This window comes from Indicator indicator, chromosome 18, assembly GCF_027791375.1.
Source record: "Indicator indicator isolate 239-I01 chromosome 18, UM_Iind_1.1, whole genome shotgun sequence".
NCBI classification, from domain to species: Eukaryota; Metazoa; Chordata; class Aves; order Piciformes; family Indicatoridae; genus Indicator; species Indicator indicator.
The window spans coordinates 3,333,098-3,355,079 of NC_072027.1; the positions used below are offsets into that span (position 1 = coordinate 3,333,098).

The 21,982-nt window shown below is 52.9% G+C and overlaps 1 protein-coding gene across 1 annotated transcript in view; it reads right to left on the bottom strand.

Moving 5' to 3' along the window:
• The window catches only part of FLT4 (fms related receptor tyrosine kinase 4), a 57,936-nt gene that overhangs the window by 4,028 nt on the left and 31,926 nt on the right, over window positions 1-21,982 (bottom strand). Inside the window, exons 4-26 of the mRNA XM_054389357.1 lie at window positions 19,682-19,794; window positions 18,650-18,812; window positions 18,265-18,404; window positions 17,389-17,557; window positions 16,018-16,135; window positions 15,262-15,413; window positions 14,405-14,567; window positions 12,520-12,664; window positions 9,771-9,879; window positions 8,369-8,728; window positions 7,976-8,122; window positions 7,250-7,381; window positions 6,862-6,968; window positions 6,424-6,559; window positions 5,525-5,629; window positions 3,869-3,982; window positions 3,554-3,642; window positions 3,117-3,264; window positions 2,508-2,602; window positions 2,056-2,178; window positions 1,536-1,647; window positions 1,080-1,179; window positions 693-798 (exon numbers count right to left, since the gene is read on the bottom strand). Coding sequence (XP_054245332.1) covers window positions 693-798; window positions 1,080-1,179; window positions 1,536-1,647; window positions 2,056-2,178; window positions 2,508-2,602; window positions 3,117-3,264; window positions 3,554-3,642; window positions 3,869-3,982; window positions 5,525-5,629; window positions 6,424-6,559; window positions 6,862-6,968; window positions 7,250-7,381; window positions 7,976-8,122; window positions 8,369-8,728; window positions 9,771-9,879; window positions 12,520-12,664; window positions 14,405-14,567; window positions 15,262-15,413; window positions 16,018-16,135; window positions 17,389-17,557; window positions 18,265-18,404; window positions 18,650-18,812; window positions 19,682-19,794 — 3,146 coding nt within the window. The remainder of the gene's footprint in view (window positions 1-692; window positions 799-1,079; window positions 1,180-1,535; window positions 1,648-2,055; window positions 2,179-2,507; window positions 2,603-3,116; window positions 3,265-3,553; window positions 3,643-3,868; window positions 3,983-5,524; window positions 5,630-6,423; window positions 6,560-6,861; window positions 6,969-7,249; window positions 7,382-7,975; window positions 8,123-8,368; window positions 8,729-9,770; window positions 9,880-12,519; window positions 12,665-14,404; window positions 14,568-15,261; window positions 15,414-16,017; window positions 16,136-17,388; window positions 17,558-18,264; window positions 18,405-18,649; window positions 18,813-19,681; window positions 19,795-21,982) is intronic.

Sequence of the window (21,982 nt, forward strand, 5' to 3'; positions counted from 1 at the left end):
CTGCATGGACAGAAGAACAATGTGCTCTGGGGGCACATTATTGTGGCTTAGTCATGCCTGTGCTGGGAAGGTTGCCGAAAGGTGAAAATGAAGGACGTTGGGATGAGACACCACTTGTGTTCACACATGTGGCTGGCATCTTAGGAAATGGAACAGCAAGGAAATGTTAAAATCAGAGCTGGGCACTCATTGCAGTTAGAAGTCCTGGTGAGTTACTGCATGGCAGTGATTAGTAAGAGTTTCATGGCAATTTGTGTAGCTGACTGCTGCAGAGGCACAGTTGTTTGGTTCACATGACCCTGACATTTAGATCTGAGGATAGAGTTTCAGAAACCCTGCTGAAGTCCTGGTTTTCATTATGTGGGAGTGTGGGAAGGCAGGAGTGCCAGGGGCTTGAGTCAGTTGAAAAATTTCTAATAATCATCCAGGGATTAGGATGGAAACACTGGAATGATGACTGAGAGGGCACCCACCATGCAAAGAGCAGAGCTGTATTAGGATGCAGTGAGAGTACTGCCACAGAAATGAACTTTGCAGAGGCTCTGGGAAACAACTTATGATCCAGGAAACCCTGTGTTATCCCTTGGCCTACACAAGGGTATTGCATTGGTCAAGGAGTTAGATGAGGGCACAGCAAGGGAACTAGTGGTGGAAGAAGAAAGAGCTGAGCAGGAACACAGAGAGGTTTTCACCTGTTGGACGTTTTCCTGTAGAAGATTCCCCAATATCTCCACCAGGTCAGAGAAAGTTGGTCTCTCCTTGGGATCACCATGCCAGCAGCTCAGCATTATCCGGTAACTGCCAAGAAAAGATGAGGGGTTTGTGCCACAGGAACCCCTCCTAGCTGATTCTGCAGCTCCTCCCCACCTGCTGCCTGCTGGACAGTGTGCACCTGCACTGGGAAGGAAAGCTCAGCACTACCCAGCATGTGTGTTGGCTTATCCCCAGCCCTGGCTGAAAGGTCTTTGCATCCCACAGAGGAGCCTGTCCTGCCCTGTGCTGGGATCTAGGAGGTTTCAACTATCCTGCAGAAGGCTCTGCTCTGCCCAGTGCTGGGATTTGGAGGGTTTCTCACTCACATTTCTGCTGTGGCATACTCTGGGGCTCTCATTCTGGTACCATCTTTGAGTCTCTGGCAGAACTCCTCGTTGATCTGGACTCCAGGATATGGAGATGCCCCTAAAGGAGGTCCAAAGAGGGGTGAGAATGTGAAATGTGCCATGGAAACCAGTCCTTCTGAGACTGCCCTTCCTACCAAAACACTTGGAGATGTGATCTCATGCACAGCTCAAGTCCTTGATGCTGCCTGAGACAGGTCCCACTCCTTAAGTGAGCTGGTGGCCACCTCTGCATGCCTGTCTCCCCATCACCCTCTACATGAGCATCCATATTTTTTTTTTTTGCCTACACCTGTGTCTTTTCACATCATTCCTTAGAGGTGTCAGAGCCTCCTGCACAGGCTCACCCACCAAGCTGCTGCATGGGAAGAGAAGTCCTGCCTGCCTCAGCAGCATGTGAGCCTCATAAGCACTCACCTAGTGAGAAGATTTCCCAGAGGAGCACCCCAAAGGACCAGACGTCACTCTGCGTAGTGTAGACCTTGTCAAAGATGCTTTCTGGAGCCATCCACTTTAGAGGGAGACGGGCCTGCAGGAGGGAGGAGAGCACAAGTGTTCTGTCAGGGACATGGCCCAGGGCAGCCCTTCCTGTGGCAACAGGATGAAAGGAAACCAGCGCCCATAGCCCTGCTCCTCTCTCCATGGAGGCATGAAAGTTTGGTAAGGCCTGAGGGAGGGATGGAGACACAGTCAAAGGAGGAGGAAAAAGTTTAAAGAAAGAAGAGCAAGTTAGTGACAGGCTGAGAGGCAGAAGGAAGGAGACAGAGGTGATGGAGGAGGAGGAAAGCACAGGTATCATCAGGCCAGTGGTTCCTGGTCCCAGCCACACAAGCGGTCCCAGTCTTCATTTTTCATCTTTTCCTCAGTTTATTCCAAAGTAATTTATGAACAGCTCAGGGGGCCTAAGGTACATGGAGTTTGAGAAGATGGTGCTTACACTGCCTTTCCTGACGTAGTCGGGGTCCTTGTAGATGTCTCGGGCCAGGCCAAAGTCACAGATCTTGACCACGTTGTTCTCTGACAGCAGGATATTGCGAGCTGCCAGGTCTCTGTGGATGCACTGATGGCACATGAAGAAGGGATGAAAGTCAGAAAGTACAGAGCACCGCCCCCCTAGCCTTCCCCTGCAAACCTGAGCTGTAATGGGGAAATGGTGGAGGTAAAAGGAGATAAAGACAAAAATTTCAAAGGGAGGATCGTTAAGGAGAGGATAAAATCCAAGAGAACCAAGTTCCTATCTCTGTGTTGACAGAGCAGCTGCAGACTTCCTGAGAAGTATGAGGCAGATCACTGAATCTCTGTGTGTCAACTGCAAAGTGGCTGCAGGGAGGCCTTCTCTGGTCAAGCACGGACAGAAGAAGAGGGGAGCAAAAGAAAGAGTGAACTCACCTTTCTGGATGCCAGGAACTCCATGCCACGTGCCACCTGGAAGCTATAGCAGATCAGGTCTTCCATTGTCAAGGGACTTTGCCACAAGTCATCCACTGTCCAGGAGTTCAAGAAAAAGGTGAGACAGTGAGTGGTCTCCTGTCATCCTTGCCCCTCTCCAGGACAGCTAGTCCTCAGTGCCAGCTGGAGGAGCCAGTTCCCCTCTAGGGTTTTCTGCTTAGGTGGTGGATAGCACATGGCAGGAATGTGTCAGGTCTGACAATGAGTCCAGCCTCCAGTACATGTCAGTCAGACAGAGTTGTGTGGAACAGGGCTGGAGGGACTTTGAAGGCCAGTTCATCCTTCCTGTCCTAGGGAGGACCTGCTGAGACCCCCTTCAATTCTCATTTCTTTAGGCTTGACGAATCCAAAGCAATTGAATTCTCCCTTTTGGGTTCCAAGAGTCAGATGACAGCAGCAGCCCTTGAGCCCTTTTCAGGGATCTGCCACATGGTAGTGGAGTGACCAGCTCCAGGGCTGGGTGCCAGCTGCCCATTGTCATGCCCTACCCATTCCTCAGGTTAGACAAGTCTGGCAAGTGAGGTGCTGCTGCCAGGACTGGAGTTTTACCTTCCTGGATGGGCTGTGCTGGGTGGCTCTTGTGCAGCAGGAAGCGGTTGAAGATGGCACTGTCGCTAGTCCCGGAGCGACTCCTCCTGTCTGCTCTCGCTGCCTCCACGATGGACTGCACCTGGATGCGCAGCCTGGGAGACTTCTCCTGGTGAGGAGACCAAAAACCTCAGCAGGCAGCACACTTTGTACCCTCTGCACCCATGAGCTGCACAGACTTGCTCTGTTCTTAGACTGTTGCTCTGGCCTGGAAGCACCTATCTTCCACTGCAGAAATGAATGACTTCCCTGATGTGCACGTGAACCAAGATCACTGTAAAGCTGACCTGCTGCTAGACAGAGGCTGTCTTGATCCCATTGTCACATCATATTCCAGGCCACACATCTTCCTTCCCTAGCCATGGGACATGTCCCTAGGGGCAAGGGAAGCTACTTACCCTGTAAGGGCTGAATCCTTCCCGTTTGGTCCGCAGGTAGTTGGAGAGGTTTCCATACTTGCAAAACTCAACAATAACCATAAGTGGACCTGGTGAGAAGACACCAAAGGTCAGGGGAGGAGGTAAGATTGGGATGGTCAGACTTGTCCCAACTCATGTGCAGCCCCACTGAGCTGTGGCACCTGCCCTAAGTGCACAGACTCACCAATAACATCCCCACATCCCTCTGGTCACACAGGTGGCCAGCAGAAGGGGTAGAGGGGATCAGCACTGATCTCTGGGAGCAGGCCCAGCCTGTGGCTCTGGGGTGTTTACCGTTGGGTTTGGTGCAGGCACCCAGCAGATTCACCACGTTGAGGTGATTCCCGATGTGAATGAGGATCTTCAGCTCTGACATCAGTGCCTTGTGCTCGCTTGCAGTAGCTCCCTCTGCAAACACACAGACCATGTCATGATGCCTCCTCACAGCTTTTCACTCCCCCTCACCACCCTTCTCTCAGCAGAGTGTTAATGTGAGTCTTGCTGAGGAGGCTGTGACCCCAAAGCCTTTGTACGTTTTGTTATCGCACGCCTCCCTGTGAAATGTCAGAGCCTTGTCTGGAGCTCCCAAGATCCCTGCTGCATTGTGTGGAGTGCTCCCTACAGATGCAGGGACCCAGAGCAAAGGGCAACACAACATATGCCCATTTTAACTTGTAAGAGTTGTGCAGGGCAAAAGATCATTTGAGGCTTACATACAGATGCACACATTTGAGTCTCTGCCCTTTTGGCCTCCAAACAGAGATAATGAGCCATTAAACAATTTGAAAGACAATAAGAAACAAAAAGCCTCTCAGCCTTTTGATCATGACTGTCCCAGCTCAAACCCAGAGTATTTTTTGATGATTCCACCCCGACAGCAAACACAGTCTTGTGCCCTTGCCAGATCCCTGCACTGCATCTTTTCTCCAAGTGTCTAATTCGCATCAGCTCTTGTCTGTTTTACCCTCAGGGTTTGTCCTCTAAGTTTTTGTGCCTTTTTTATACTTCTTGGCTTCCCCATACACATTTTGGTTTACTTGAGAGTTTGCAAATTTAGTCTGAGAGAGGGAAGTATCCTCCTGAGGTGCAGCTGATGGGCCACAAGAGAGCCAGCCAAGATTCCTTCTGCAGCTGCTGTGCAGATCACCAACACACTTGCAGTGCTAGGTACTGCTGAGATGAACCATGACTTGGTATCTACAGCCACTGCTGGCCAGCCAGATGCTGCCTTGATTATTTTCTTGGGTGCCAAACTGCAGAATAATGTTTTGAATGAAAACATGGTTGTAAAAGCTTAAAATCTCACTCTGGATTGTCTGGGTGCAAAGCCAGTTTAGCTCTCAGAGCTGTGTGAGAGCTACAACCTGCTTCGTTACCCAGCTCTGAACCAGGACCATAAACAAAAAATACAGGCACGTTTGGAAGAAGGCAGTTGGGAGCATGCTTTCCTTCAGTGGCCTGCCAAAATGAGAGGCTCTGGATTCTAATTTGTCCTTTGAGGCAAATCTCATTCTTTTCTTTTGCAGATGGATAAATTTCCTTGAAAGCCAAGTTCCCTGAGTCACAGAATGGTTTGGGTTGTAAGGGACCTTTGTAGGTCATCTAGTCCAACCCCCTGCAGTGAGCAGTGACAAGTCCCTTCTGTAGGTTCTGTCACTTGCCTCCCAGTGCAGCTGAATAGGGCTAAAGCATCCAGAGGGAAGCCCAAGAGGATCAACTGTGTTGAGGCCAAGAAGCCATAACTTCAAAGGTTGGCTCCAGCTCCTCTCCCCTAGTTCAGGGCTGGCTAAAGCAGAAGCATCCAGGAGTGCTTGTAGGAGATAAAACATTTTCTAGTGCCTTAACAACTGCCTTATGCAGAAGACAGGCATCTACAGGTGGACTTTCCCTGGCAGGTGCCTCCTTCTCTGCTGTCTACAGACCCCATATTCTGCTTCACCCTCCACATACCTTTCAGCATTTTGACTGCTACAGTCTCACAGCTGTTACTTTTATTGATCCCAAAGGCTGATGCTTCCACCACCTTCCCAAAGGCACCGTGACCAAGGACTTTACCTATAGACAAGGAGAAAGGTAGTGTGAAGAGAGGCAGGTGCAGCACAGGCAGAATAGAATGAAAAAATAAAAATCCCAGCAGGAAACCATGAGAAGAAGAAAGAAAAAATATCATAAAGGGAAAGGAAGGAGTGGAACTTGTGCCCTTGCCAGGTGGCTGCTTGCTCTGTTGGTGAGAATAAGAGAAAGGGTGGTGGGAGGAATTGAGACAGAGCTGGCATGGACAAAGCAGAGGAAGGAAACAGCCCTGCAGACGTGAGAGGCTGTTTGTTGCCCTCGAACAGAGGGAAGGGTAAATGTGACACCTTGCAGCAAAGTAGCCAGAGTTAATGTCACTGCTCTGTGCCTTAAAGGTAGCCTGCAGCCCTTTTAATCCTCCCAGACAGAGGGAAGAGACTGCACATGAGTGTCTCAGCATAAGGAGGACAATGGATGCAGTACTGGGCCTGGACTTGGGGTACCTGCTGCGGCCTGGGCTGTTCTGTCCAGATTGCCAGTTGGAGAATATGGGGATGTGTTTTAAAGGATGTGCCTAGAGGTCTTCTGCTTTCTGTGTGGATACAGTAGGAGAGTCTGGGCTTACAGTTGGCTCAGACCTGTCTACAGTCAGACCTAAAGAGATTTCCTAGGCACAGCTGGGATCTGAGGACATCTAGGGAAAAAGATTGCAAGCCTGAGGCAGAGAGAAAGCATTAAATAGAGAGATGTGTGTAAGAAGCCCAGAGGATGAGCTTGAAGGACTGGTGGGAAGCCCTGGCTGCAGCGCACAGTGGCAGGGAGGGGCTCTGGCTCACCTAGGCGCAAGCGGTCCCGTGGGAATTCCCACTTGCTGGAATCATAGGGCAGGTACTCGCACTGCTCCTCCAAGGGCACCTCGCCAGGGTCCATGATGATGGAGAGGTAGCCTGTCTTGATGTCTGCGTGGGCAGGCTGCAGGAATCAGCCAACACAAAGGGTGAGGAGATGCCCTCCCTGCACTGGGTGCTGACTCCCAGAGGAGATTTGGTTCCTTTGCCTGCTTTGATCTGTTTCCCCCTGGAAAAGGCTGTTCCCTGTCACCTTCTTTACCACAGCCCTTGTGCACCCTGTCCTTGGCAGTGAGAGCACTTAAAGGAACACTAAATGACCTCCTTTCCACAGGTGCTGTCACAGAGCCTCACATCACGGCAGTGTTGTTGCCCCAGTCCCTGCTACACCATCTCCCGTGCCCTGGGACAGGGACAGTCACATACCCTTTTGATGTTACAGAAGATGAGGATAAGGAGGATCCAGAAGAAAACAGCAATAACCCCAGTCCCAATCAGGATGACAATCTCCACATTGGTCCTGTCATCAGAACCTGTGGGATGGGAGGGAAATTACAGTTTCAGAGATTCCCATTGATGGGAGGAAAATCACATCTTCAGGGATTCCCATTCTGTGTCCCAATTCAGCCATCCCCTGTGGCCTGCTGGGCAGGTGCTTGCCCGATCTTAAAATGCTCTGGACTATAGATCCTCCTGTGAGAGCACCAGGCCACCAGCAAGGCTTAGGGGCTTTCCCTTCCTCCCACTGCCATGGGACCTTGGCCACACTCCTACTCCTTCCTTTCATCCCCAGGGGTGTCACAGCTCCTGGTACCTTCCACAGAGACACTGGCTGAGGAGTTCACACAGCCCTTAGCGTTGCAGACGCTGCATAGGTAGAGCCCAGCGTCCTCTTCTCTCACCCTCTGAATGCTCAGCCTCTGGTTGAAGTCTGCCAGGTCGATCCCTGTAAGGCACAGAGGGTTGCAGTGGTCTCCCACAGGGAGAGGGAATTAGCATATTGGACTCATTCAGCCTCAAAGTAAGGCTCCTGTTTTTTGACTGGTTCATTTTAGATGGCAGAATGAAACTGCACCAGTTGGTTAAGGCTCTCTTCTGTGGCCTGGAAGGGTCTTCCCCAGGCAATGTATAGAGGAAACTAAAGCCCTGCAGACAGCACTGGATAGGAATGGTGCCAAGCAGTCCAGCTGGTGTGTCAAGCTCTGCTGCAGCGCCAGGACCTGTTCCTTTTGCAATATGCCTCAATCCTTCCCACATCCCTTCATGGGATCTGGTTTGGTCCCTGCATGAACAGAGATGCCAGGCACTGGGCTGGGAGTAAGAAGATGAATGATTTATCTCTCTGCTCACCAGCTGAGTGAGCACAGGCACAGACAGTGCTGATCCAGGCCCTAGGGCATAGACTTGGCTGGTGAGGCTGCATCAAACTGGGACAGAACATGATTCAAACCCCAGACCAGCCAGTTTGGAGAACACATGTCTTCGCCTGGGCACAGCAACTCCCAGAACCCAGCAGTTTCAGCTCTCCAGCCCACTGTACCTGACACTTCTTCCACCAGTTTCTCATCCTTGTACCAGCTGATTTCAGGAACGTGGCTGCCGTCCACCTTGCAGCGCATCTCTATGGAGTCACTGACATTCACCCAAATGTCAGTCAGGTTCTGCTTGAGGCGGGGGATCTCCAGGGCTGGAGGGGCAGCACAGAGGGGAGGAAGGGAAAATGGGAAACTGATTGATCAAAAGCATATCTGTGTTCCTGGAGGGCTTGGGTCTCTGACCCCTGCTGCAGGGTGTCTTGAGAACCCAGGTGCCCTGCCTTTGCCACCTGGGGTTTAACTTGCTTGTGTGGCTTCCCAGGGGATGGACTGGGAGCCAACGGTAGCAAAAGCACCAGTTCTCCTCTGTCACTCCCGCCTGCCCTGTGGACCCTCACCCTGCACGGAGATGTATTTCTTGTGGCAGTGCTTCTCCCGGGTCTTCCTGTTCTGCACCTCACACACATAGTCTCCCTCCTCGCCCAGGGAGATGTTTGGGATGGTGAGCAGCAAGGTTGCATCATTAGAGTCGGGCTTGAAGCGCAGCTCCCCCTGCATCTTGGTGGCATAGTGGTGGACATTCTTGCAGTCCAGCACTAGGGGGTTGCCCTCCTCATCGTGGAGCTTGGAGAGGTTCAGCCGATACCACTGCAGGTTCTCGTAGGTGTAGTTGTCTGCATTGCAGCTCAGCTGCAGGTCCTGCCCCTCTATCGGCTCTTCCGAGGGCTGGGACTCGATCTCGAACCCATCTGGAATGGCTTTCAGGAAGGAAATGAACATATGAATGAGTTTCCATGGCTGAGCTGCCAGACACAATGAAATTGTCTGCTTGGGCTCAGCTCTCCGAGACTCTCCTGTCCTCAGCCCAGGGTAAAGGAAACCAATCTGTGGCATGCAGACTTCTAGTGATCCACAGATTAAGTTGCACCCAGTGAGGGCTAAGGGCTGTGCTGAAGTCCCAGAGTTAAGTTAAGATGGAGTCATAAGTCAAATAATCCTGGGAGGTCTGCATTAGGCTGTTACTGTTCTTAGCTCATCTGAGGCGAATGCTGCAGGCACAGCATTGCAGACACAGCTGCTGTTACAGGTGCAGACAGTTACACAGCCAGGCTGGACATCTGCACACACACAGAGTTACTGGAGCAGCAGCTGAAGATGTTCATTGAAGATGTTCATCTACCTCCACAGAAGCTGGTGGATCTGACAGCACAGGTACTATCTGTAAGGGTCAGAAGACCAGGCTTCCAGGGTCTGCTCAGAGGGGCAGGAAGGTAGCCCTCTCCTGTGCTCTTGCCTCTTGACTCCCAACTACCAGCACAGGATACCACTGGTAGGAAACTTACACAGCCCCATATAGGCTATGACTCCAGCCCACACTGCTGGGCTCTCAGCTTTCTCCCACCACCAAAATCCCGTGGAGACTCTCGGGGAACTCTGGCCAAAAGGATCCTGCCTGAGAGCAGGTCTGGCAGTGCCACTAGAGGATGCTATTGGACCAGGCACATCCCCTGCCCTGGGATCTGCCTGGGCCTGAGCCAGCAGGACATCCCCAGCCCGGGACCTGCCAGTGCTGCTCCAGGACCTAGGCACAGGTCTGCCTGCCAAAGTCTGCCTGTGCTGTCTGCTGCCAGGGCTCCAGGGTTTTGCCACTCAGCAGAACTCTCAGGGAGCACTGCTTTCCTGCTGGTCACTGTTAAAGCTGTTAACTGTGAATGACAGGAACCAGCAGGTCTGGGCATCTGCCTGGTTCAGGCAGAGAGCTCAGCTGGTGCAGATGGAGGGGTGGTCTGCAGTACTCACTGGTCACGTAGAAGTAGATCAGCCGCTCATCTCGACCCACTTTGTTAGAGGCAATGCACTTGTACATGACTGAGACGTTGGCCTCCTGGATGGCCAGTTTGCTGACTGTCTGATGGGGGAAGAGAGCATAAGGAATTAGAAAGAGTAAGAGGGAAGAGAAGCAGTATCAGTGCTGCTCTCCTGCAGATGGCAAAGCTCACAGCAAGCCTGGCCACAGGGGGCAGCTGTACCTGGGAAAGGGTTATACAAAGCTGGCCCCTCATTCAGTAGCCCTTTGTACATTTCAAGCCTTACCTGCTGACTGTAGCAAGAGCAACACAGTTCAGTTCCTGACTCTGCTCATTTTCACAGAGCCCAGCCAGCACTGTGGAAGCAAACTTAATGCTAAGCCCCTTGGATCACTATGGGGACAGGCCTGTGTCCAGCAAGGGGGACAAACCTGTACTCCTTTCATCCATATAGGAATATCAAGCCTGTGGAAGCATCCCAGCTCTCACCACTTCAGGAAGAGCTGTCATCTTCTGCCTTTAAATTCCAAGTGTACATACACATAGTTCTAAAAGCTTCCTCCCCCCTCCTTCCAGCAAGACGTGACTAAGACTGGGCAAAGAGCCAGGCTGGTGTCCTGGGAGCACAGGCCCAGGAGGTGCTACCTCTGAATAAGCCAAGAAAGGCAGCTGGGGAGTAAGGCTGCTCTCTTCCTCCAGCTCACACAGCACACGTGTCAGCTGCCAAATGTGTTACAAGCACTCCCCTTAGAGGAGATCTGCAGTTTGAAGCACAGGTTTCTCCTCCCTCCCAGTTTAAACGGCAAGGTAATCACATCCCAGAACCTCTCTAGTGAGACGGTGTTTAAAATGAAAAAAAAAAAAAAATTATGTTCCTACAGGGAAGCTACTTTGCCTTTACTATTCACCCCATAGACCTTGGGAACCATTTCTGTTCTAAGTGGCAGTGTGTTAGCTTCTGTTCCTCAGGAGGAGCAGCACTCCTGCAGTGCCAGCTCAGCACAGCTGAAGTGGCCTTATTTCCAGTACTGTCGTGCATTGCCCTTTCCGTTCCTTGGGGCTGTTGAATGCAGCTGCAGTGACCCCATGGCTGCCACTTCTGTACTCTGCCTTTCCTGTTTCTTGGGGATTTTCCTTCTAAACGCCACTGTTACGTTTGAGTTGGGCTTTCTGGGTCTGACATCATGCTGCTGCCTGCACATCCTGTGGGGCTCATTCTGGCCTTTCCAGACAGAATCAAACACAGTGGAGGATGTTAAGAGAAGACAGGTGAGAAGGGGAAGGGGAAGAGGAAGAGGAAGGGGAAGGAGAAGGAGAAGGAGGAGAAGGAGAAGGAGGAGAAGGAGAAGGAGAAGGAGAAGGAGAAGGAGAAGGAGAAGGAGAAGGAGAAGGAGAAGGAGAAGGAGAAGGAGAAGGAGAAGGAGAAGGAGAAGGAGAAGGAGAAGGAGAAGGAGAAGGAGAAGGAGAAGGAGAAGGAGAAGGAGAAGAAGGAGAAGGAGAAGAAGGAGAAGGAGAAGAAGGAGGTGTAAGCATGTTTGGAGGACGTAGCATCCCACCACAGGTGAAGAGCTTTTTTCTCTCAGAGCTCTTTGCACATCCCTGGACTGAACAACCTAAGGATGTTTACAACCAAATAGATGGAATGAGAAGGACACAACTAAGAAATGAAAGGAAGAAAATGTCAAAAAGGGGAAGACCAAAAGGGACCAGAACGAGAGTAACATCTGCAGGGACGCACAAGGGTTTTGGACCCAGGAACTCCCATCACCCCTGCTCGCTTCCCTGGGGGGGCACCAATCTCTGCCTCTCCTTTCATCTGCTCTGGGAGAAGCAGGATCTGTCCCTGCCACCCTTTTGGCAGAATGACGAACTCCCGGCCGGGCCAGGGGACGGGAAGTGCCTTTGGAGGTGTGTAGGAAAACAGGAAGTGACTTTCGGAAACAGGAGCCCATTTGTTTGTTCTGCATCCCTCTGTGAGCAGCTGATGCCCGACACCAGCGGGAACAGGAACCCCGTCATGGCACAGACCTGACACTTGTGGCTACCAGAGAGACAGAAAGAAATAAGCAGCCAGCAGGGTCTGTCTGCCTGCAGGTCACAGATGCTGCAATAAGGGAGAGATGTTCCTCCCAGGGCGGAAACACCATGCTGCAGTGGGCTCTATGGGGCACGCGTGCTCTCACTCACAAACCTGCAGTGGATAGATGCCAGTATCTCCATACCACCCTCAACCACATCCCACAGGGATGGGGACAGCTGGATGCAATGCCCTGCCACACACACTTTCCTGAGGCCAGAGATTTCCTGGTCAGCCTGATTCCTGCTCTCCCCTTCCCAGCTGCCCAGGCTGCTGTGTGAGGTTTGGCTCTCCCAGAAAGCTGATGCAGGAGTAACTCAGAAATGGCTGTGGAAGCCCCCAGAGAACACATGCCCCCACCATGCTCTCCCTGGATGGGTGCCCTGTGTTCATTGGTGATCAGTGTGATCCCTCCAGAGCTTCTCTGGATGCAGGGCCCTTTCTCAGAGGTGACAGTTCACCCTCAGCCTGAGACTGCCTGGGGCTGCAGAGCCCCAGCACTGGAAATGGCCCTTGATGGTTTATTCCAGAGGCAGAGGTGTGAAGCCTCTGTCAGGCTCATTTCCTGCTCACTTTTGCTGGCTGACCCCAAAGGACCCCTTCGAGGGTGCCTGTCTCCAGCTCCTCACTCGGGGGGGGGATGGGTCTGGGGCTACAGCCTCACCTTGTTCCGCCCCTCCACGAACTCCACCCAGGTGTCGATGCTCTCGATGGGGTTCACGGCGTCCTGCTGGGACACATCTTTCCAGTCCTTGCACTCAGGCATCCGGTCCCGCTGGTGGCGCCGTGCTGCCCGGTGCCTGCTGTTGCTAATCCAGCAGCCAGGGAGGAGCAGGAGAGAAAGGAGAGAGATGGAGAGAGGCTCAGCTGGGAAAAAGGCAGCAAAAATAGCACTGTGTGGGAGAACTGATGCCCCTGTCCTCTGACTCTCCAAAACGTCCTGAGTCTCTTGGGCTACACAGTTCCAGTGTGTTTTACAAGGGTGCTCTGCAATCACTAGTGAAGCAAACATTATATGTTGGGGTAGGGAATGGATGCTGGTGTCCCAGGCAGTGTCTTCACCCCCAGGCCTGTGGTTTCATCCTTCCCTGCTACGAATGGAGAAATGCAGGGCTGAAATCTGTTCCTGTGTGCCTGGTGCAGTCCTTAATGCTACTTTGCTCAGCAACAAGGCCTTAAATCCCTGATGGGACTGTGAGTCAGAGATGTTACAGAATGGATAGATGCTGGCTGGTTGAGCTCCAAAGGGTGCTCCTGCTGCTTTTGATTCAACGAATAGCAGGAGGGAAACATCCCAAGCAGAGGTGCTGCTGGTACCTCACAGCAGCATGGTGGTACCTCTTTGGGATAAGACAGGTGGACAGGGAGAAGTGCCCAAATCTGTCATGGACCTGGGATGCTGCAGGGAGCTTCTGAAATAGAGGTGGAGCAGGGAGATGGCAGGGTCTGCCCAAAATTCAGGGTGGGATTTGCAGAGGGAGAAGGCTTATGGCACCAGGAAAGCAGTGGGGAGCTGAGCACCTCAGCGCAGGGGCAGGGGTGTGTGCTGGCAGCACAGGTCAGGGCGCTCGGCGGGGCGAGCGCATTGGTGAGCTGTGTAAACAACAGGAAGCCCCAGAGAAGCCTCCTGCATCCTCCGGAGCTCTGCTAGGCAGAAATATGGTGGCCTTGGGAGACAGTGCTCATAATTCATGGGCCCCTCTGCTTCCTGACGGGGCCACAGTGCACTTGCATGTGATGAAGAGCTCTCTGGTGTCCCTGGCTCAACAACAGCTGGCACAGGGCTGCAGGACCTGGCTTCCTCCAGGCACCCTGATGTCCTCCACCCTGACTGCTTGGTTACCACTCCCCAGCATCCCTTTTCCTTCTTCCTGCGAGGTTGCCACTAAAAAAATGTCATTGCAGCCCTGCCTGGTGCTGTCCCAGCTTGCCAGGGCACAGGCAGTGGGCATGCACCCTTCCTGCCTACCTGCTGGTGCTGCCTGCCCAAACAGCCTCCTAGCAAACCATCCCAGCAGCTGGCAGAGATCTGGTGCTTCCCCCAGGTTCAGTGACTCTTCCTCACATGCAGCAGCTCTGCTCGCCTGCCTGTAAGCATTTTTGCTTCTGTTATTACCCAGCAGAATAAAAAATCCACAGGGACCACAGGGAGCCTAGAGCAGGAATGGGATGAGCCCCAGCTGCTGTCTCAAGGTCTCACCAAGGGGCCGTGACCACTGCTTCCCTGTAAGCAGTGGTTTTATTGCAGGTTCTGTGAGGTGTGTCCTGGCCATGGACATCCCCTGCCAGATGCAGATGGTTGAGGACACAGGAGAAGCTGTAGAAGCCCTTGATGTCTGGGACCAGTGGGCTCCACTATGCCTCTCTTACAGGGCAAGTGGGTGTACAGTGCTCTGAGCTATCAGTTGGTGCTGTCCTCCTCTTGCCATGTTCTGGCTGGGACATCAAAAGTGAGATGGAGTTGGGAACACATCCACAGTGCTCAAGGAGCCCAGAATGCCACACTGGTGGCCTGGTAAGTCACAGGTGTTGGAAGAAATGGCACTTACAGGCTGCGTCGGGAGAACATCCGACAGGGCATCCACGGCCTCCACTGCCACTGGATCACCTCAGGTGCTGGGATGCCATAGACTGTGCAGGTGAGGGCCTGGGGGCTCCTCCGGGAGTAGATGCTTGGGGAAGAGGCTTCCTTCTCATGGATGTGTGGAGGAACTGCAAGGATCAGTGATATGAGCGGCCACAGGCTCAGCTGCTGCATCCCCAGTCCAGGCACAGCTGTCCCCAGACCATTCTACAGAGACTGGGCACTAAAGCACAGGGTCTCTGGGCAGCTCCCAGGCAGCTCAGGCCTGCAAGGCAGAGCAGGTCATATGTGTGCAGGTTCATGTGGTGTAATTTCTTCCTCCTCTGCAAAGTGTGACTGACTGGATGCTGCAGGGCTCAGACCTACAGAGCTTGCTGGAGACAAATCTCCAAGCAGCAGTGCCCTTCTAGCACTTTTTGTGCTGGCATCTGGTTCCTGCACTACAGGGACCAGTTTCTGCCAGGGAAACTCCCTAGGAGCTTCCCACCCAGTGGAACTGCTTCAGTTCCAGGCTCCACATGTGTTGGAGCTGCCCTGCCTTTAAGTCATCCTCAGGAGCATCTCCAACTGCAGCTGGGAAACTGCCCTTGAGCAAGGATGTATCCTGCCCTGAGTGATGGAACCAGGAAGAAACCCATGCTGTATCACCTGGGCTACAAGGAACCAGAGCATCCCTCAGCGATGGAGGAGAAGGCGATGGTGTAGGCACCAACTGCTTTAGGGCAGCACTGGGCACTGGGTCTCTGAGCAGCCCTGAGGCTGGGGCCATGGGCTCACTGCTCTCCCCCCAGCCCCAGCCCCAGCCCTGTCCCCCTCCCTTACCATTGACAATCAGCTGGAGGCTGATGTGCTTCTCCAGCCCCGCCAGCCTGTTCCGCAGAACCAGCGTGTAGGTCCCGGCGTGCTGCTCCGACACATCCTTGATCTGCATTGAAGATTGAGATTGCTTGGAAATTAGCTTCCCGTCCTTGTACCTGCGGGGAGGCAGAGACAAAATGCAGCCATGGGGAGGAAGTGTCCCACTGGCAGCTGGGCAGGGGTTTGCTGGTCCCCGCTAAAGCACCGTTGGGGCACGCCTTGCTAGCACTGGGGATCTCTCTGGAGAAACTCCTGGGCTTTCCTGGACCAGAGTTATGGCTCTGTGCATTGCCTTGTGTGGATGTGTGTGAGGGAGGATGGGGATGTCACGGCTCTGCCCTGAGCAGTGTGCAGGTGCAAAGCTCCCAGACAGATCTGGTGCACAACCTGGCCCATTCTCTTGCTCCTCTGGGGAGCCAGCATCCCCACTGCAGGGGGATGAGAGGGGCACCTCCTGTGGGAGCTCCTCTTGGCTCATCCAGGCAGCACAGACCTGCAAAGCCCTTTGTTGTTTCTTACACAGATCTCCTCCTGTCCCAAGCTGTACAGCTGAGAGCCAGGGCAGGTGGAGGAAATAACCTTCATGGGTGGAAAAAAAAGTGACATTTGGGACACTCTTGGTCACAGAGGGGCCTAGTGAGGAGGTTGGGCTAGGCTTCCCTACTTGGCAAGGGGGAGGAAGAGAGGAGAAGGTGGCTCAGGCTAAGAAAGGTGAGTTACCACTGGAAGTCTGGTGGGGGGTAAGCCACAACTTTCACTGGGAGCTTCACAGCTTCATCTCCTGCGGTGGCTTCTATCACTGGGCCTTTCCTCCACTCCACATTGATGAAGGGCTTTTCTGCAAGAAAAAAAGTGAGCATGGAGGAGAGCACAGCACAAAAGGACAGGCTGTCACCAAGCTCTGCTGCTTTCCACAGGGCCAAACAGCAAGCAGCAAGGACAGGCAGGGTGTTTGTGACAGTGCATTTGAAAATGACTGCAGCAATGAAGTCAAAATAACCAAAATCCACTCTTGCCCTGACTGCCCATACAACCCCAACTCCTCTTCTACAGCCCTGTTCCCAGCAGGGTGCCCTCCCTGGAGCAGAGGCCACAGGTGCCAGGCAGGGCTGGGCGGGCAAGCAGAGAGCTGTGACTCTGCCTTGCTGTTGGGCTGCAGGGAGGCTGTGCTGCCCTGTGACTTTCTGCTGCCAGGAGACAACAACCCAGTACCAGTGGTGCCTTGTGTGCTCACAGCTGGCTGCCTCCCAGGCCATGTGTGCCACAGGGGCACCATATATCACCACAGGGCCACGAGACATGTCCTGCCATCCCACTGCCAATGTAGTGTTTGTATCTCTCTCTCTCATCATCTTGACACCTTGCTGAATGTGATCCCAGTGTGGCACTGGGGTGTGGAAGGGCTGAGGGGCTGGAGGCAGGCTGGGTCTCACTAAAGCTGTGTGGGATGGAGGTACAGAAGGGCTGAGGGGCTGGAGGCAGGCTGGGTCTCACTAAAGCTGTGTGGGATGGAGGTGCAGAAGGGCTGAGGGGCTGGAGGCAGGCTGGGTCTCACTAAAGCAGAGTGGGATGGAGGTGCAGAAGGGCTGAGGGGCTGGAGGCAGGCTGGGTCTCACTAAAGCAGAGTGGGATGGAGGTGCAGAAGGGCTGAGGGGCTGGAGGCAGGCTGGGTCTCACTAAAGCAGAGTGGGATGGAGGTGCAGAAGGGCTGAGGGGCTGGAGGCAGGCTGGGTCTCACTAAAGCAGAGTGGGATGGAGGTGCAGAAGGGCTGAGGGGCTGGAGGCAGGCTGGGTCTCACTAAAGCAGAGTGGGATGGAGGTGCAGAAGGGCTGAGGGGCTGGAGGCAGGCTGGGTCTCACTAAAGCAGAGTGGGATGGAGGTGCAGAAGGGCTGAGGGGCTGGAGGCAGGCTGGGTCTCACTAAAGCAGAGTGGGATGGAGGTGCAGAAGGGCTGAGGGGCTGGAGGCAGGCTGGGTCTCACTAAAGCTGTGTGGGATGGAGGTGCAGGATCCCCTCTGCTGAGCCTTGGGCCGGGCACTGCCCGAGCTCAGCTCTGCCTGCGGCTCTGTGAGGGAGCAGAAGGTGCCTACCATGCACGATGACGTCGGTGCTCTCCTCCAGCACCTGGGCACCGTTGGTGGCCATGCACGTGTACTTGCCCAGGTCCTGCTGGCTGACGTTGTGGAGGGTCAGGATGCTGGAGAGCTCCGTGTGTGTCTGCAGGGACCGGCGCTCAGGCTCCATCAGTGCCCGCTGCGTCTGCAGCAGGTGACAGAGAGAAGGGCAGGAAACACATCGATGGAGTGGAACTGTGCAGATGGGCTCCTCGCATTCATGCCCCTTGCTGCCCAGCCTCTCCCTGGACAGCCATCTCCGCTATTGTTCATCGTCCTCAGGAGTGGAAAGGCAACAAGCCCTGTATGGCTGAGCATCTGAGGCAGGGGTCAGGGTTTTTAGCACATGTTTTGCTCTGACCTGCAGCCCAGTAACCATCCTGGGAGCCCTAAAGGTAGCTGAACAGTGATACCCTCAGGGAACTCGTGTGTCTCACTGTTCACAAGAGCCAGAGGCTACAGCTGCAGGAAAACACAGCAGGGAAGGGACCCCCTCAAAAGCTGTTGGTGATCAGGGCTGTGTGACTACAATAGGTCCTTTTGAAGCCAAAGATGTTTGCTCTGCATTTGCACTGGTAGAAGTGAAGCCAGTGTTTGCCCAGGAGAGCCCCAGAGCAACAACCTCGTGGCAAGGACAATGCTTCCAGGCAGGAAAAGAGATCTTCCCTCTGCCTTCTGCTGCAGGACAGAAAAATGGGAAAGTGCTCTGACCAAGATGTCCAGGGCATGGCATGGTCAGGATCATGAGGTAGAGCCCTGCCAATGATGTGGAGAGGAACAATGAATGGGCAGGAGGGGATGTCTCAGAGGGAAGTGGTTCAGCACACTGGGAGCAGCTCTGTTTGCTGGTACCTGTTTGCCAGGGTAAGTCCATTGGAAGCGAACACCAGAGTTGAACTCAGCCCACACTGTGCAGTTCAAGATCAGCTTCTCTCCCACTAGCAGCTCCATGGCTTTCTTGGGATACAGCTGGATGTCATACAGCTCGCTCCCTGGTGCAAACAGGCGACAAAAAGACTTCTCTGATTTATGCACTCTTTGACTCTGAGTAAGCAGTTACAGGAGGCCTGGGTACGACCTCCTGCTGCTTGTTGAATCTCCATCTGGCACACAGTAGAGGAGATAAAGCACCATGCAGAGTCAACATAGCTAGAAGGGACCACAATAACCCCAAGAATCACACTGATGGGCTTCAGAGTCATCGAGACCACAGCCCTGCACCTTCCCAAATATTCACCTGCTATATGGATGATGAAGAAATTGGATTTGAAGACCTTCTTGTCGATGACAGTCTCACACTGGACAAACAGGGAGTCCCTGATCAAGTGTGTGGGTACCTGCATCCCCTTCTTGTTGTCCCAGAAAGTGCTTTTCCCGTCAGGGTGGATGAGGGAATTTTGCTGGAAAAGTCAACATTTTGCCAACTGTAATGAGAGGTAACAACATTCCCACCCCACCCCTTCCAGGCTCTATGCTGGCTAATTCATCCCTTTTGTGGGAAGAAATGCTGCAGCATCATGCTGTGCTGTTCTCCAGCCTTCTCCCACCGAGGGTTTGTCATCTAGGAATCACAACCTCCCCTGTACCCTGTATCCTGCACCACGAGCCTCTGCGTCTGCAGAGTGGGCCAGAGACTTCCAGGAATGGAAACATCCAGTGATAGCTAAGGAAACTGATGCTGATGTCCCAAACATCAGTCCCACTGGGATGAGTGCTGACCTTGAGTAGTGTCCTTCCCGGGCAAGGGAAGGCCTCTGGCCCCCAGTTTGTCCCTGGAGGCCTTTGTACAATAGTAACACTCATCCTGGAAGGATGTATTTGCATTGTAAAAAAAAAAAAAAAAAAAAAAAGAAGAGGGAAAAAAAGGGGAAAAAAGGCACAAGCAAGCTGATAACAGAGTTGTTTTTAGTCACCAGCCCCAGGGCTGCAGCCTCCTCCCTTGTGGGGATAGCAACCACCTAGAGAGTTGGTAGATCACAGAGACCAGAGAAAAACAGGGGATGCTGTGGGGAAATGGGATTCAAACAAACTTTTGTTTTGTTTCATAGAGCTCCAGGGAAGTGAAGCAAGACTGGCAGGAAACCCGTGGGGTCTGCCCAAGGGAACTGGCCAGCACAGCTTTGACCAGCAAATAAAACGAGGAAGCCAGTGGCTTGTACTTTCCATGGAAAAAGTGTCCCATGCACTTTCCATTCCTGGCAGGCAGTTACAAATGCAGAACAAATGCACTGCCTCTGGGTTCAGAGGGTCCCCCTGGCTGAGCTCTTACCGAGAGCAGTGTGACGTTAAGATCTGGGATGGACACAAGGCATGGTACCCAAGTGTTCTCCTTCTTGCTGATGAGGAGGGTCTCTGGTTTGTTGATAAATGGCTGTTCAAAATCTGAAGAGGAGACACAAGGAGAAGCACAACTAAACAGAGGCAAGAAAAGAAGCAAGAAGAGGCAGCAGAAGAAAAAGAGGCTTTCTGGCTTTCCTTAACGCAGCACAAGCTTGCCAGAGATGGATGGCTCCACCTGCAAGGTGACAGTCAGAAGAGACACCTGGAGCTTGGGAATGCAAAGAGAGCAGCCGAGGCTGGCGCCTGGGCCAGCTGGCTCCTTCACACCAAACACCTTACTGATGGAGCAGTGCTGGAAATGACCTCTCCTTTCCTGGCCCCCCTCAAGGTCTCTGCCTGGGTTTAACCCTTAGTGGAGGGGCAGGTCTTGACCTGGGCTCAGCGCCTGCCCAGCTGGCGACTGTGCATGGCCCCAGGGCAGGGCTGGTGCAGGCTTGTGCTGCCCTGGTGCAGCAGCAGCAGTGAGACCTTCCAGGGCCAGGAAGTGATCCGCAGCTGAATGGTATGCAGATGTCATCCTGCAGCCATCCTGGCTGGCAGATAAACAGATGAGCTGAGCTTTCCAGGGCTGCCACCCCACTGCTGCAAGCACAAATATTGACAGGAAGAACAAAACCACCCAAAATTAATCAGTGAGATGACTTAGCAAGGCCAGAGACATTATACTGAACTCCACGTGGAGACAGCACTGAGAAACAGTCTGCAGCACGGACTGTCCTGTCCTGCTCAGTGAAATGACAAAAGCCCAAGTGGGGCTCCATGGTGGAATCAGCTGATGGCAGCATATAAAGGAGATGTGCCGTAGCCCTGTCCCATCATGACAGGCACCATCCAGTCAGAGTACAAAGACCAACCTGATCCCAAAGAGATGGCAAGCTAACAATGTCCTCATCAGGTGGCCCTGCCCATGGCAGGGGCTTGCAACTAGATGACCTTTAAGGTCCCTTCCAGCTCAAACCATTCTATGATTCTATGATTAATAGGGCAGCATGGATCCCATTTCTGGTTCTTTCTGAGATACACTAGAAAGACCTGGTGAGAGCAAGATGCAAAACACACTTCTATCCCAAGTCATGGCTGGCCAGGGGGTAGGAAGGGTAAGGTTTGCTATGCAGTGCCTCATGCTAGCTCCTGCTGAGGCTCAGCATTGCATTTGGTTTGAGGGCTTTTCTGCTCTTTGAACTCTTCCAAACAGGGCATAGAATCAGCAGCCACCAAGGCTGACTAAATGGGATGAAGACAGAATTGGAATAGACAATGAACTGCAAGGCTGCTTGGTGTCCTCTGGCCATACCTCACTGATGGATGATTTCCTTTGCAGTATCAGCCCCTGCTAGCCCACCTGCACAGGGACACATGCCTCACAGGATGCTCTGAATGGAGACTGGTCACTAGTGTCTCTGATGCTCAGTGCTGTCAGCATCTTTCCCCTGTAAGAGTCATCTCTCTGAAAATGTTCACCCAGCACGTGGTCATGATTGGCCTTGTCCCCCCTGGTGAAGGGGGCTCCATAAGGAGGTGCTGAGTCCCTATCTGGGAGACATGGGGCTAACCAAGGGACCTGCTAGGAGAGATTTCATGGCTCCTAGTATGCTGGAATCAGACCAAATGATACCAGTGGCCTTAAAAGTTACTCCTTATTCACCTGGATTGCAGCTAAACCACTGATTTCAAGGGACTGAAATTCATGTCTGTTTGTCCAGCCTGAGACTCTATCTCCCTGCTAACCAATCCCTGAAGATGCCTGTCTGAAATGACAAGTCAAAGATGAATTTGGCAATGATCTCCATTTGGGAATCCTGCTGTTCAGATCACACTGGGCCCAACCCAATCCAACCCAGTACTCCCACTGTTAAGTGCACAAGGGAATTCCTTCTTCAGCGATAGTCATGCTGCAAAGACCCCCTCTGGGTGAAGAGCTATTTTCTATACCTTAGGTGGAACAAGTCATGCACAGGAAACCTGTTGGTCAGCTCTTATGAAAATGCAGAATGCCCAGAAAATTCTTATCTTTATTTCCTGGGGTTTTGTGCTGCCACAGGATTGCTGTTTTCTGAAATCACAGCTTTGCTTCCGAGCTGTGTTCCTGATTCTTCTCCTGGACATGTGAGAGGGAGGAGTTGACAACTGCCAGAGGTGAGAGATTATGAGGTCTCCTCCAATCTCAGATGGCAGCCAAGAACTAACTGATTTACTGGGCTGGTCCTGCTGCCAATGAGTTTGTGATTCA